Source organism: Mesoplodon mirus (assembly GCF_964341445.2).
Source record: "Mesoplodon mirus genome assembly, chromosome: 19".
Classification (NCBI taxonomy): Eukaryota; Metazoa; Chordata; class Mammalia; order Artiodactyla; family Ziphiidae; genus Mesoplodon; species Mesoplodon mirus.
Genome location: NC_138995.1, coordinates 31,013,908 through 31,027,623, shown reverse-complemented (window position 1 = coordinate 31,027,623; position 13,716 = coordinate 31,013,908). Strand labels below are relative to the sequence as shown.

General features: G+C 39.5%; 2 protein-coding genes across 2 annotated transcripts in view; one reads left to right on the top strand and one right to left on the bottom strand.

Moving 5' to 3' along the window:
- RPGRIP1L (RPGRIP1 like) overlaps positions 1–13,716 on the bottom strand; it is a 99,529-nt gene that overhangs the window by 40,778 nt on the left and 45,035 nt on the right. Inside the window, exons 15-17 of the mRNA XM_082607936.1 lie at positions 9,845–10,297; positions 6,447–6,598; positions 1,719–2,097 (exon numbers count right to left, since the gene is read on the bottom strand). Coding sequence (XP_082464062.1) covers positions 1,719–2,097; positions 6,447–6,598; positions 9,845–10,297 — 984 coding nt within the window. The remainder of the gene's footprint in view (positions 1–1,718; positions 2,098–6,446; positions 6,599–9,844; positions 10,298–13,716) is intronic.
- HNRNPA1L3 (heterogeneous nuclear ribonucleoprotein A1 like 3) lies at positions 2,472–3,494 on the top strand (the record flags this gene model as incomplete). The annotated part of the gene is made up of 1 exon (XM_082607206.1): positions 2,472–3,494. Exon 1 carries the CDS (start codon positions 2,508–2,510, stop codon positions 3,492–3,494), a length of 987 nt encoding a protein of 328 aa, XP_082463332.1. The 5' UTR covers positions 2,472–2,507.

Sequence of the window (13,716 nt, the reverse complement as noted above, 5' to 3'; positions counted from 1 at the left end):
AGACCTCAGAGCAGCTATTATAAATGTGTTCAAAGAGCTAAAAGAAACCATATTTAAAGAATTAAAGGAAAGTGTGATGACAATGACTTATAAAACAGAGAATATAATAAAGAGATAGAAATTATAAAAAAAGAGAACTAGAATATATTGTACAACACAGGGAATATGGCCAATATTTTATAATAACTATAAATGGAGTATAACCCTTAAAAATTACAAATCACTATGTTGTATACCTATAACGTATAATATTATACATCAACTATATCTCAATAAAAAAGAGACAGTTAAAAGGGAATTCTGGAGTTAGAAAGTATTTACTGAAATGAAAAAATTTAATAGAGGGGCTGAGTAGGAGATATGAGCTGCAGAAGAAAGAATCAATGAACTTGAAGATTGATCAACAGTGATTATCCAATCTGAAGAGAAAAAACGAAAAAAAATCAACAGAGCCTCAGAGACCTGTAGGACACCATTAAACATATGAACATATGTGTAATGGGAATCTAAGAAGGGGAAGAAAGGAGAGAAAAAATAACTGAAGAAGTAAGGGCATAAAACTCCCCAAATTTGTTATGTTACTGCAAAACAGTACCCTACATATAAAGAAGCTCAAAAGATTCCAAGTAGAATAAGCACAAAGGGATCCACACCTAAACACATTATAGAGTTGAACTGTCAAAAGCCAAAAAAAAAAAAAAAAAAAATCTTGAAAACTGTATCATGTAGAAGGGAACCATAATAAGATTAACAGATGATTTCTCATTAGAAACAACAGATGCCAGAATCAACTGTCTGATGTACTCAAAGTGCTTAAAGAAAATAAACCTGACAACTAAGAATATGATATCCAGCAACACTATCCTTCAGAAAATAAAAGCTAAAATATAAAGACATTCCCAAATAACAATGATTAAGTGAATTCATTGCCAGCAGACCTGACTTACAAGACATATTGAAAGAGTTTCTTCAGGCTAAAAGCAAGTGACACCAGATGGTTACTCAAATCAACATGAAGGAACAGATGTGAATAAAGGTAATTACACAGGTAATTATAAAACACAGTATAAATATGTTTTTCCTCTTAACTGATTTAAAAACTGCATAAAACAATAATTATAAAATTATAATCCTGGACTTATAACATGTAAAGATAAAAAAATATATGAAATAATAACACAAATGAGGGGGAGGAAATAGAGCTATATGGAGTAAGAAAATGACACCAGACAGTAACTCAAATCCAAATGAGGAAATAAAGAATACCAGAGATGGTAAATATGTAAGTTAATATAAAAGTCTCCTATAATTATATATATTCTCCCTTCTCTTAAAGGACAAAGTTATATAAAGCAATAATTATAACACTGTACTGTTGGGTTTATAACATATACAGGCATACTATGTACATATATATGACAAAAATATCACAAAGGAGGGGGGAGAGAATGGAATTATACTGGAGCAGACTTTCTAAATTTTAATGGAGTTATTAGCATTAAGTTTGACCGTGGCAAGCTGAGGTGCATACTGTAATCCCTGGAACAACTACTAAGAAAATAACTAAAACAATATAATATTATGGGCCCAAAGTTTAAGATTATCTGAGAAGGCTAGGAAGATTGTTACAAACAGATCATATCCATAACACTGAGGTATAATTTAGGTGGTGTTTTTTTTTTTTAAAACAATTTCATGGACTCAAGAAATAGGCTTACCTGAAATACACCTGTCATGTGCCAATGAAATCAGAGGCACATCGACTTTTCCTATGTAAATATCTTCCTGGGTATCACTATCATCAAACACATAAAAACTCAGAGACTCTGACTTAAGGTATCGATCCAAATCCATATTCATTGGCACTGGGAAACACATATGGTCATCAAACTGTGGATCACTGCTACTGGGAATGATGGCTGTGTCATGGTCTGCAAAGTCAGAAAACTTGTACACAACATATGGGTGTGGCTGAAGGTGGCTTGCTCGGGACTGCAGGCGGCTGCAGCATCTTACTGTAACATGAAGTTCATTTAAGTTGCCATCTGTGGAATCAGTAGAACCGAGCTGAGCAGTTTTGGGTGCTTGCTGACTTAACTGGAAAAACATACATATTTACATCATAGTGATAATACAGTGAAAAGTAAACAACAGCTGCCAACCCCCAAACAAAATAATTTTGTAGATGGACAAAAAGTGGCAGATCTTCACTTCAAAGTGAATTTCTCAGTAAAAGCCTCCTGACTCTTATTTAAGACCAATATTCTTTAGAACGTATGTACGGATGCTATTAGCAGCAAATATAGAAGACTGAGCATACATGTAGAGATTGCTGTTAAAACCAAATAAAGCCAAGAAAATAGTTAATCTGATGTTCTTTAATTCTATTTAATAATTAACAGGTAAAGTGAGCAGTTAGGTCCAAGACGAGTGTCCCCTAGTTCACAATTTTATTAAGAGCTACTCCTTCCTGTCTGCCCGTGGATGCCGCCAGGTAAGCATCATTGATGTCTCCCCTCTCCACTGCCGTCATGTCTAAGTCAGAGTCTCCTAGAGAGCCCGAACAGCTGCGCAAGCTCTTCATCGGAGGTTTGAGCTTTGAAACAACCAATGACAGTCTGAGGAGCCATTGTGAGCAACGGGGAGCGCTCACAGACTATGTGGTAACGAGGGATCCAAACACCAGGCACTCCAGAGGCTTCGGGGTTGTCACATATGCCACTGTGGAGAAGGTGGATGCGGCCATGAAGACAAGGCCACATGAGGTGGATGGAAGAGTTGGGGAACAAAAAAGGGCCATCTCCAGAGACGATTCTCAAAGACCTGGTGCCCACTTAACTGTGAAAAAGATTTTTGTTGGTGGCATTAAAGAAGACACTGAAGAACATCACCTAAGAGATTATTTTGAACAGTACGGGAAAACTGAAGTGATTGAAGTCATGACTGACCGAGGTAGTGGCAAAAAGAGAGGCTTTGCTTTTGTAACCTTTGAGGACCATGACTCCGTAGACAAGCCTGTCATTCAGGAATACCACACTGTGAATGGCCACAACTGTGAAGTAAGGAAAGCCCTACCTAAGCAACAGATGGCTGGTGCTTCATCCAGCCAAAGAGGTCAAAGTGGTTGTGGAAACTTTGGTGGTGGTCGTGGAGGGGGTTTTGGTGGGAATGACGCCTTTGGTCGTGGAGGAAACTTCAGTGGCCGAGGTGGCTTTGGTGGCAGCCGCGGTGGTGGTGGATATGGTGGCAGTGGGGATGGCTATAATGGGTTTGGTAACGATGGAAGCCATTTTGGAGGTGGTGGAAGCTACGACGATTTTGGCAGTTACAACAATCAATCTTCAAATATTGGGCCCATGAAAGGAGGAAACTTTGGAGGCAGAAGTTCTGGCCCCTATGGTGGTGGAGGCCAATACTGTGCCAAACCACGAAACCAAGGTAGCTATGGTGGTTCCAGCAGCAGCAGGAGCTATGGCAGTGGCAGAAGGTTTTAATTACTGCCAGGAAACAAAGCTTAGCAGGAGGGGAGAGCCAGAGAAGTGACAGGGAAGCTACAGGTTACAACAGATTTGTGAACTCAGCCAAGCACAGTGGTGGCAGGGCCTAGATGCTACAAAGAAGACATGTTTTAGACAATACTCATGTGTATGGGCAAAAAAACTCGGGGACTGTATTTGTGACTAATTGTATAACAGGTTCTTTTAGTTTCTGTTCTGTGGAAAGTGTAAAGCATTCCAACAAAGGGTTTTTTTCGTTTTTTTTTTTGCGGTACGCGGGCCTCTCACTGTTGTGGCCTCTTCCGCTGCGGAGCACAGGCTCTGGACGCGCAGGCCCAGCGGCCATGGCTCACGGGCCCAGCCACTCCGCGGCATGAGGGATCTCCCTGGACCGGGGCACGAACCCGTGTCCCCCGCATCGGCAGGCAGACTCCAAACCACTGCGCCACCACGGAAGCCCCCCAACAAAGGGTTTTAATGTAGATTTTTTTTTTGCACCCATGCTGTTGATTGCTAAATGTAATAGTCTGATCATGATGCTGAATAAATGTGTCTTTTAAAAAAAAAAGGAGCTACTCCTTCAACCATTCCAGTTATTCTGACCATAACACATTCTTAAGTGAGAAACCAATGAATTTGATGGTACCCACCCACAGAGATGATTTTGTTATATTTGGGTTGGCCCTCATCCTGAACCAATGTGATCTGGGGAAGCAGATACCTGAGGCCAAGGAACAAGAAAACAGAGTGAGAGATAAACATTGGAGGGGTAAAACCTTGGATTGGAAGGACATTTCAGAGAGAGATGAGCAAAGGGAGTTGTCAGGCAGGGTCAGGAACTACTCTGTGGCCCTTTTTGGGACTATTACTCAGGCAGTCAGTGCACAAGTATTCTAGCAAACACCCGCATTGACTAACTGCTAAGACTTCCATAGTTGATGTGATCTGGGACAAAGAATGTAGTGTTGCAGTGCCTTGTGGTGTTAGATAATTCTCTACCTTCCATACAGGGACCCCTCTTTCACTGCATTTTTGAATCTGGATTGAACATCTGGAACTTTTGATTCTAGAGAAGTTTACTGGAGAAGGAAAACAGAACCGAAGCCATAATCTCCTTGGTGGAGACATCTGGTGGTGTGAAGAGGGGAAATCTGAGAAGGGAATCACAACACTGCTTTCCCAGGGCTCATTTGCATCCGGCTATAGAAGACTGAGTGGAAGGACTTAGAAAGTACCCCCTCCGTTTCTCCCCCCGTGTCTACCCACAAAAGCTGAAATTCCAACAGTAAATGACTCATTCAACCCATAAACTGGGAGTCTAAAACTCTTTAAACCACAAAAATTAATAAATCATGTGGTTTATCTATCTCTAATTCCCTTTTCCATAACAGTGTTTCCCAAAGTGTGTTCTGAAGAATACTAGTCCAGAAGGATGACCTCTGGGAAACGGGTGCCATTCTTTAAGTTTCGGAATCAATGTTATATTAGTCATGGTTCTTTTAATTGAAAGTTATGGAAACTAATTCCACCCAGCAAATACAATGAAGAGAGACTTTTATATAAGGCTACAGGGTTATTTCATAGAACTGTATAGCAGAAATGTGGTTGTATCTGAGGAAGGTAATGGGACTGGAAAACGACAGGCATTTACTCTCCATCTAGTTTCCATTTTTCTCTGTATGCTTTGCTCATTATTCTCTTTCCAGTCCCATTTTCTTTCCTTTGCCATTTAGCATGGTAGCAGATGGCTGTCCCACAGCTCCCAACTTTACATGTTCCAGGCATGGAGAGTCTTGCTTTCTCTTGATCTCAGAAAGCAGCATCAGATTCACTCAGCTGGGGGCAGGTGGATATTCCTGAATCATTAGTCATAATTGGGTGGAGTGGGAGAGAACAGGATCACCAAATGTAAAGCTGGCCACTGGAGGCCCAGCCCCATGGATTAGAAGAGGGCAAGTCCAAATGAAAAAAGAGAATCATGACTTGAACAGACATTCCAAAATGTTTCTACTATATTCTATCCCTCTGTTACTTAACATAAGTGTATACTTTATGCTTCCTCTTGAGATTCACGTTATACATGAGAAGCCCTAAAGTCAAGGATCCTATTGAATTCTTCTCAATTCAGTGTTTTCTGCATTTACTGGATCATGGAATTCTTTTGGAAATATGGCTATTAAGACTCCATGAAACAGTTTGGAAAATGCTGCTCTGAGGAATTGCATTCATACTTCTAATTCTCAGGAAAATAATATTCATTTTATATTTTACTCTGCATTTCAGAAACCTAAAAGTTTCTGAAACAGCTTGGAAGAAGTTGGAAACAGTTGGAAAAAAGGAGAATAATTGAAAGTTCAATAATAGCTATTCATTTCCTTAAAGTAGAAATTGTAATGAAAGTCACTTGATGTGTAATAATCGTATTGCAATTCTCTTTTTCAAAACTGTCCTGGATAGCACAAGGGAGTTCCTCTGTGGTAAAAGAGCAATTCTGCATCTTGATTGTGGTGGTAGTTACATGATTATATACACATGATAAAACTGCATTGAACTCTGCTTCTTCCTACACACACACACACACACACACACACACACACAAAGTAGTCGTGCACATGGCATGCGCACATAAGTGCATGTAAAAACTTACAAAATCTGGATAAAGTCTGTAGCCTCGTTAATAGTACTGTACCAATATCAATTTCCTGGTTTTGATACTACACTATAGATACATAAAATATTATAATTGGGAGAAGCTGGGTGAAGGCTACACGGGACCTCTGTACTATTTTTGCTACTTCCTGTAAGTCTATGATTATTTCAAAATAAAAAGTTAAAAAAAGCCGCTTGATGGCTGTGAAAGAAAATGATTTCGGTTTAAAGCATGATAATATAAAGAAATACTATAAAATTTCTGTGTCATAAAAGGGTCGTAAAGTCAAACAAGCTTACCCATTGCATTTGCTCTGGCCCCTTAAAATTTGATGTTATATATCCCAAAGCCTTTGCCCGTTCTTGATAAAGTCGAATTGCTTGATCCATGGGAACTCTTAATCGGAACCAGTATTCCACTGTGCCAAAATTGGGGATGTCTCCTTTAGTTCCTACAAACCAATACATAACTCACTGTTAAAATAGTCCCATAAATCAAAATATATACCAGTAAAAAAATACATCAATGGTATTATACATTAAAACTATAAATTTTATACTGAGTAAAATAATATATGACTTGCACAAATGATGTGTGATTGGCAAATAACAGAGATAAAGAAAATAAAGTTACTTCTGCAAGTACGAGTTCCACCGTATGTTAAATATTATTAAAAAACTATGTCAAACTATGTTTGAGGTAGTCTGGTTTATACTATTTCAATCTTTCTAAAATATAAAGAAAAATCTAAACATTGAGTCAAATACTCCACGGATTCTTTCTGATGCTACTTTTTATTTTTTAACAACTTGCACTCAATGTAGTCTGACAGATACAAAATGAAACCTCAAAATTATGAATGGAATATGAATTCAACTTTCAAGAAATCTTTGGCACCTTCCCATTTTCCTACTGCGCCGTAAGTATAGGGAAAAACACCATAGCTGTGCCAAATCTATACTGTATGTAATATACCCTCACATGTCTGCCCTGCACAACCTCTTGCTGGGGTTGTAGTTGTAGTACGCCTTCTAACTCAGGCAGCTCTTTCTCTCTCTTCCTCTGTGACGATTTCCTCTAGGGCTCCCAGGAGACTTAAGAGCTCTATGCTTCCTTTGCAGAAACGAAGAAAGATGTCCTCATTAGGACTGACTGCTTTGGCACAACTGGCAGTTCACCAGTCTACTTCTCCACCACACTAAGTTTTTTGAGGGCAAGTTCTTCTGAACCATGTGACTACATCACCTATGCAATCAATAAAATAAAATCCCTCCCAAGAACCTAAGTCACCCTCCTTCCTTTTTTTCTTGGTCACTTAAAAAAGTTTTCCTGGGCTTCCCTGGTGGCGCAGTGGTTGAGAGTCCACCTGTCGATGCAGGGGACACGGGTTCGTGCCCCAGTCCGGGAAGATCCCACATGCCGTGGAGCGGCTGGGCCCGTGAGCCATGGCCGCTGAGCCTGTGTGTCCGGAGCCTGTGCTCCACAACGGGAGAGGCCACAACAGTGAGAGGCCTGTGTACCGCAAGAAAAAAAAAAAAAAAAAGTTTTCCTTTTTAAAAATGTATTTATTTTTTGAATTTTATTTTATTTATTTTCTATACAGCAGGTTCTCATTAGTTATCTATTTTATACACATCAGTGTATACATGTCAATCCCAATCACCCAGTTCATCCCACCACCACCCCCGCTTTCCCCCCTTGGTGTCCATACGTTTGTTCTCTACATCTGTGTCTCTATTTCTGCCTTGCAAACCGGTTCATCTGCACCGTTTTTCTAGATTCCGCATATATGCGTTAATATACGATATTTGTTTTTCTCTTTCTGACTTACTTCACTCTGTGGGACAGTCTCTAGGTCCATCCACGTCTCTACAAATGACCCAATTTCGTTTCTTTTTATGGCTGAGTAGTATTCCATTGTACATATGTGCCACATCTTTATCCATTCGTCTGTCAATGGGCATTTAGGTTGCTGCCATGACCTGGCTATTATGCACCCTCCTTCCTTCTTGAAAAGGTTTCTTCACTTGGCCTCTAGGATACTGTATACTCTTGGTTTGTCTCCCATCTCACTGGCCACTCCTCGGTTTCCTTTGCTGGCTCTTCCTCTTCTTCCTGGACTCTAAATTTTGGAGTCTCCCAAGGCTCAGTCCTTGGTCACCTTCTCTTCTTTATGTATACTCACTCTCTATGTGAAATTATCTAGGCCCAAGGCTTAAAATATATTCTGTATGCTAATGAATCCTGCTTTTATATTTCTATCTCTGACCTTCAGACTAGTATATCCAGCTGCTTAGGTGACATTTCCACTTGGCTGTCTAACAGGAAGGCCAATCTTAACTTGTTCAAACACAATTCTTAGTTTTTTTCCTCAAATTTGTTCCCTGCCCAGGCCTTCCTCGATAAATGGCCTCATCATTGTCCTGGTTGCTCACACCAGAAATTCTCGCCTCATTTGTTTCCCTCATTACTCTACATTCAATTGATGAGCACGTTTTTAAGGAAGAGTTAATCAAATATACACTGAATATAACCAATTCTTATCACTACTTTCATTACCATCGTAATCCAAGCCACCAACATCTTTTCACAGATTAATGCAATAGCCTGATAATGGTCCTAATTTTCTTGCTTGGCCCATACAGACTGTTCTTCCCACAGCATGCAGGGTGATTTTTCTAAAACCTATGTGTGATCACGTTACTTCTCTCCTCAAAACCACCCAATGACTTGCATCACTCAGAGGAAAAAAAAGTCCAAACACCTCACCATGACCCACAGGCTGTACAGTGAGATCTGGTCCCTGCCTATTGCTTTAATCTCATCTCTGCTCTAGCCACTGGCCTCCTTGCTGTTCCTCCAACATGGCAGGTTTGTTCCTCCCTCAGGCCTTTGTACAATACTTGCTGTTTCCTCTGCTGGAAACATTCTTCCCCTGGATCCTGACGTGGATCTTTATTCAGGTCTTTACCAATGGCACCCTGTAGGGAAGCCCTTATCTGAATTAGCAACCTTCCATCTCTCTCTTTAGCCTCTTGCTCTGATAATTTTTCTTCATACTTAATGATATGTATATTTGTTTTATGGCCCATCTTCCCCTCTAGAAGGTCAGCTACATGAAGGTAGGGGCTCTGTCTTACTTACCACTGATCACTGTATTCCCAGTGCTTAGTAACAGTGATAACATGATAAGCTCCTTAAAAAATTTTGATAAATGTACTACAGTTGGGCTTCCCTGGTGGCACAGTGGTTGAGAACCCGCCTGCCGATGCAGGGGACATGGGTTCGTGCCCCGGTCCGGGAAGATCCCACATGCCGTGGAGCGGCTGGGCCCGTGAGCCATGGCCACTGAGCCTGCGCTCCACGATGGGAGAGGCCGTAACAGTGAGAGGCCCACGTACCGCGCAAAAAAAAAAAAAAAAAAAAGTACTACAATTAATGTTTAATCAAACAAGGATATCAACATGGTAAATAAACATTTGCACTAATAAGCTTTAAAAAATTAATAGCCATTCTACTGAACTTATTAGTGACATTTAAGAGAGTCCAATCAACTGTGGGCAGCTATATCAGAGAATGCTGTCCTTACCCTAAAGGCACCTTGAACCTGAGAGAGAAGATGCTAATGTGGAACACCATATTAATGTATAAACCAATCAGTGCTTCAAACAGCCAAAGTTTATAAGATTGTACTCACCAACCAAACTTGCTGTGCAAAATATTCGACCGCTTTTTTCTAGGATTTCATGGAATCTCAATTGACATGCCGCGATTGTTTCATAATCTGTGCTGTAAGCCTGGTGGACCTCAAGAGTAATAGTATTTTTCTGAATGTATTGTAAGAATAAGTCATTAACATGAATGAGATATTGAGAAGTAAAGTTATATTCTGGGTGAAGGCCCCGCACTATGGGAGTTGTCTGTAGTTCAAAATCATAGAAAGCATAGGTACAGAAGGTGACAGGCTCTTTATCTCCAGATGCCTGTAACAGTTCAGAAGAAAAGGTTACTTTGTTGATATGGATTTCAAATAGGTTTTCGCCTCGTTCTAAGTGAATGGTTTCATCAAACTCATCAATGGAGTCATCTGGCATGATTTCTGGTTTAAATTTGTACTGCTTGGTGCCATAGGCAATATCCTTTAATTGGGCTGCAAGAGAAGACACACAGTTTAGAGGTTTTAAAGTACTGACATATAAAGATACAAACTGGCTTTTGAAGTGGTAGGAAGTCTGAGTGCTTTTGGTGTATAGTCTCAATCTTAAATTCTATGACTACACTGTTTTTCTGTAAATGATACTGTATTATAAAGAAATCTATCATTTATTTTGACATCACTTATTAAAAAAATTACAACTTGGGCCTCCCTGGTGGCGCAGTGGTTGAGAGTCCGCCTGCCGATGCAGGGGATACGGGTTCGTGCCCCGGTCTGGGAGGATCCCATATGCCGCGGAGCGGCTGGGCCCGTGAGCCATGGCCGCTGAGCCTGTGCGTCCGGAGCCTGTGCTCCGCAACGGGAGAGGCCACAACAGTGAGAGGCCCGCGTACAGCAAAAAAAAAAAAAAAAAAAAAAAAAAAAAAAATTACAACTTAAGTGGTAATACAGGCTATACCAGGGAAACAGAAAAAGAAAAAAAAAAGGCCCTTGAATGAACATCTGAGGTAAATATTTAGATTTCACTGCTCCTTTGCCTCTGCTCTATTATCTTCTCTCCTATAAAGTCAATTTCTCTTTCCACTAGCTCCTTCCCTTCAGCTTATTCAAACATATATTTTTCTACTTTTGCAGAATGATGGATATGTTTATTATCTTGATGATGGTTTCACAGGTATATACATAGGCCCAAACTCACCAAATTGTGTACTTTAAATAGTGCAATTTAAAATGTGTTCATTACATTTCTAAGAAGCTGCTTTTAAAAAAGATATATCTCTTTCTAGATTAGAACATTCCCTCACACCATAGAGAAAAATAAACTCAAAATGGTTTAAAGACATAAATGTAAGACCCGAAACCATAAAACTCCTAGAAGAGAACACAGGCAGAACACTCTTTGACATGAGTTGTAGCAATATTGTTTTTAGATCTGTCTCCTAAGGTAAGAGGTAAAAGCAAAACTAAACAAACTGGACCTAATTAAACTTAAAAGCTTTTGCACAGCAAAGGAAACTATTGACAAAATGAAAAGACAACCTACTGAATGGAAGAAAATGTTTGCAAATGATGCGACTGACAACGGGTTAATATCCAAAATACATAAACAGCTCATACAACCCAATATCAAAAAACAAAAAAACTCAATCGAAAAATGGGCAGAAGACCTGAATAGACATTTCTCCAAAGAAGACATACAGATGGCTCTCAGGCACATGAAAAGATGCTCAACATTGCTAATTATTAGAGAAATGCAAGTGAAACTCACAATGAGATATCACCTCACACCTGTTGGAATGACTATCATCAAAAAGTCTACAAACAACAAATGTTGGAGAGGATGTGGAGAAAAGGGAACACTTGTGCACTGTTGGTGGAAATATAAACTGGTTCAGCCACTGTGGAAAACAGTATGAAGGTTCCTCAAAAACTTAAAAATAAAACTACCATATAATCCAGCAATTCCATTCCTGGGTATATACCCAGAAAAAATGAAAACACTAATTCAAAAAAATGCGCACACCCCAACGTTCACAGCAGCACTATTTACAATAGCCAAGACATGGAAGCAACCCAAGTGCTCATCAACGGATGAATGGATAAAGAAGATGTGGTGTAATACATAATTGAATATTACTCAGCCATAAAAAAGAATGAAATTCTGCCATTTGCAGCAACGTGGACGGACCTAGAGAATATTATACTTAGTGAAGTAAGTCACAGAAAGCACATAGTGTATGATATCACTTATATGTGGAATCTAAAAACGATACAAATGAATGTACAAGTAAAACAGAAATAGACTCACAGATATAGAAAACAAACTTGTGGTTACCAAAGGGGAGAAGGAAGAGGAGGGACAAATTAGAGTACAGGATTAACAGATACAAACTACTATATATAAAATAGATAAACAATAAGGATATATTGTATAGCACAGTGAATTATAGCCATTATCTTGTAATAACTTATAATAGTGTATAATCTGTAAAAATACTGAATGACTATTCTGTACACCTGAAACTAATAATGTAAATCAACTATATTTCAATAAAAAATAAATAAAAAGATGTATCTCTTTCTAGATACACATTTCCCCCGCCCTGTTACATCCAAATTTCTAAAAAGAGTAATGTATACTTGTGTCTCCAATTCCTCATCTAACAGACACTCTTCAACTTCCTGCAAAAAGCATCTGCTTTATTTTTCTCATGAAACTACTCTAGAAAAGGTCACCAATAACTAACCAGTTTCTAGATTGAATGGTCCTTGTGTTATTTGAGTTCTTTGCTTAATTGACACTGATGACCACATCCTCTTTTGTGAACTTTTGTGAGCTTTCATGTCATCGTCTGCCCTGCTTCTCCTCCTACCTCTCTTATTCTTTAAGGGTTTCTCTTTCTCTGCTAGTTTGCTGGGGTTGTTTTTATCCTCTTTTTAGTCTACACATTCTCATGAGTAATCACATCCCCTTTTATTTATTTGAAATATAGCTGATTTACAATGTTGTGCTAATTTATGCTGTACAGAAAAGTCACTCAGTTATACACATATATACATTCTTTTTAAAATATTCTTTTCCATTATGATTTATCCCAGGAGATTGGATATAGCTTCTTGGGCTACGTATTAGGACCCTGTTGTTTATCCATTCTAAATGTAATAGTTTGCATCTACTAACCCCTAACTCCCAGTCCATCCCTCTCCCTCTCCCCCTCCCTCTTGGCAACCACAAATCTGTTCTCTACGTCTGTTTCTGTTTTTTAGATAGGTTAATTTGTGTCATATTTTAGACTCCAGGTATAAGTGATATCATATGGTATTTGTCTTTCTCTTTCAGACTTACTTCACTTAGTGTGATATTCTCTAGTTGCATCCATGTTGCTGCAAGTGGCATTATTTCATCCCTTTTATGGCTGAGTAGTATTCCATCGTATATATATATGTACCACATCCTCTTTATCCATTCGTCTGTTGATGGACATTTAGGTTGTTTCCATGTTTTGACTATTGTGAACAGTGCTGCTATGAACATAGGGGTGCAGGTATCTTTTTGAATTACAGTTTTGTCCAGGTATATGCCCAGGAGTGGGACTGCTGGATCATATGGTAGTTCTGTTTTTAGTTTTGTGAGGAACCTCCATACTATTTTCCATAGTGGCTGCACCAACATACATTCCCACCAACAGTGTACATGGGGTCCCTTTTCTCCACACCCTCTCCAGCGTTTGTTATCTGTAGACTTTTTTTTTTTCTTTCAGTATGCACGCCCCTCACTGTTTTGGCCTCTCCCGTTGTGGAGCACAGGCTCCGGACGCACAGGCTCGGCGGCCATGGCTCACGGGCCAAGCCACTCTGCGGCATGTGGGATCTTCCCGGACCGGGGCACGAACCCATGTCCCCTGCATCGGCAG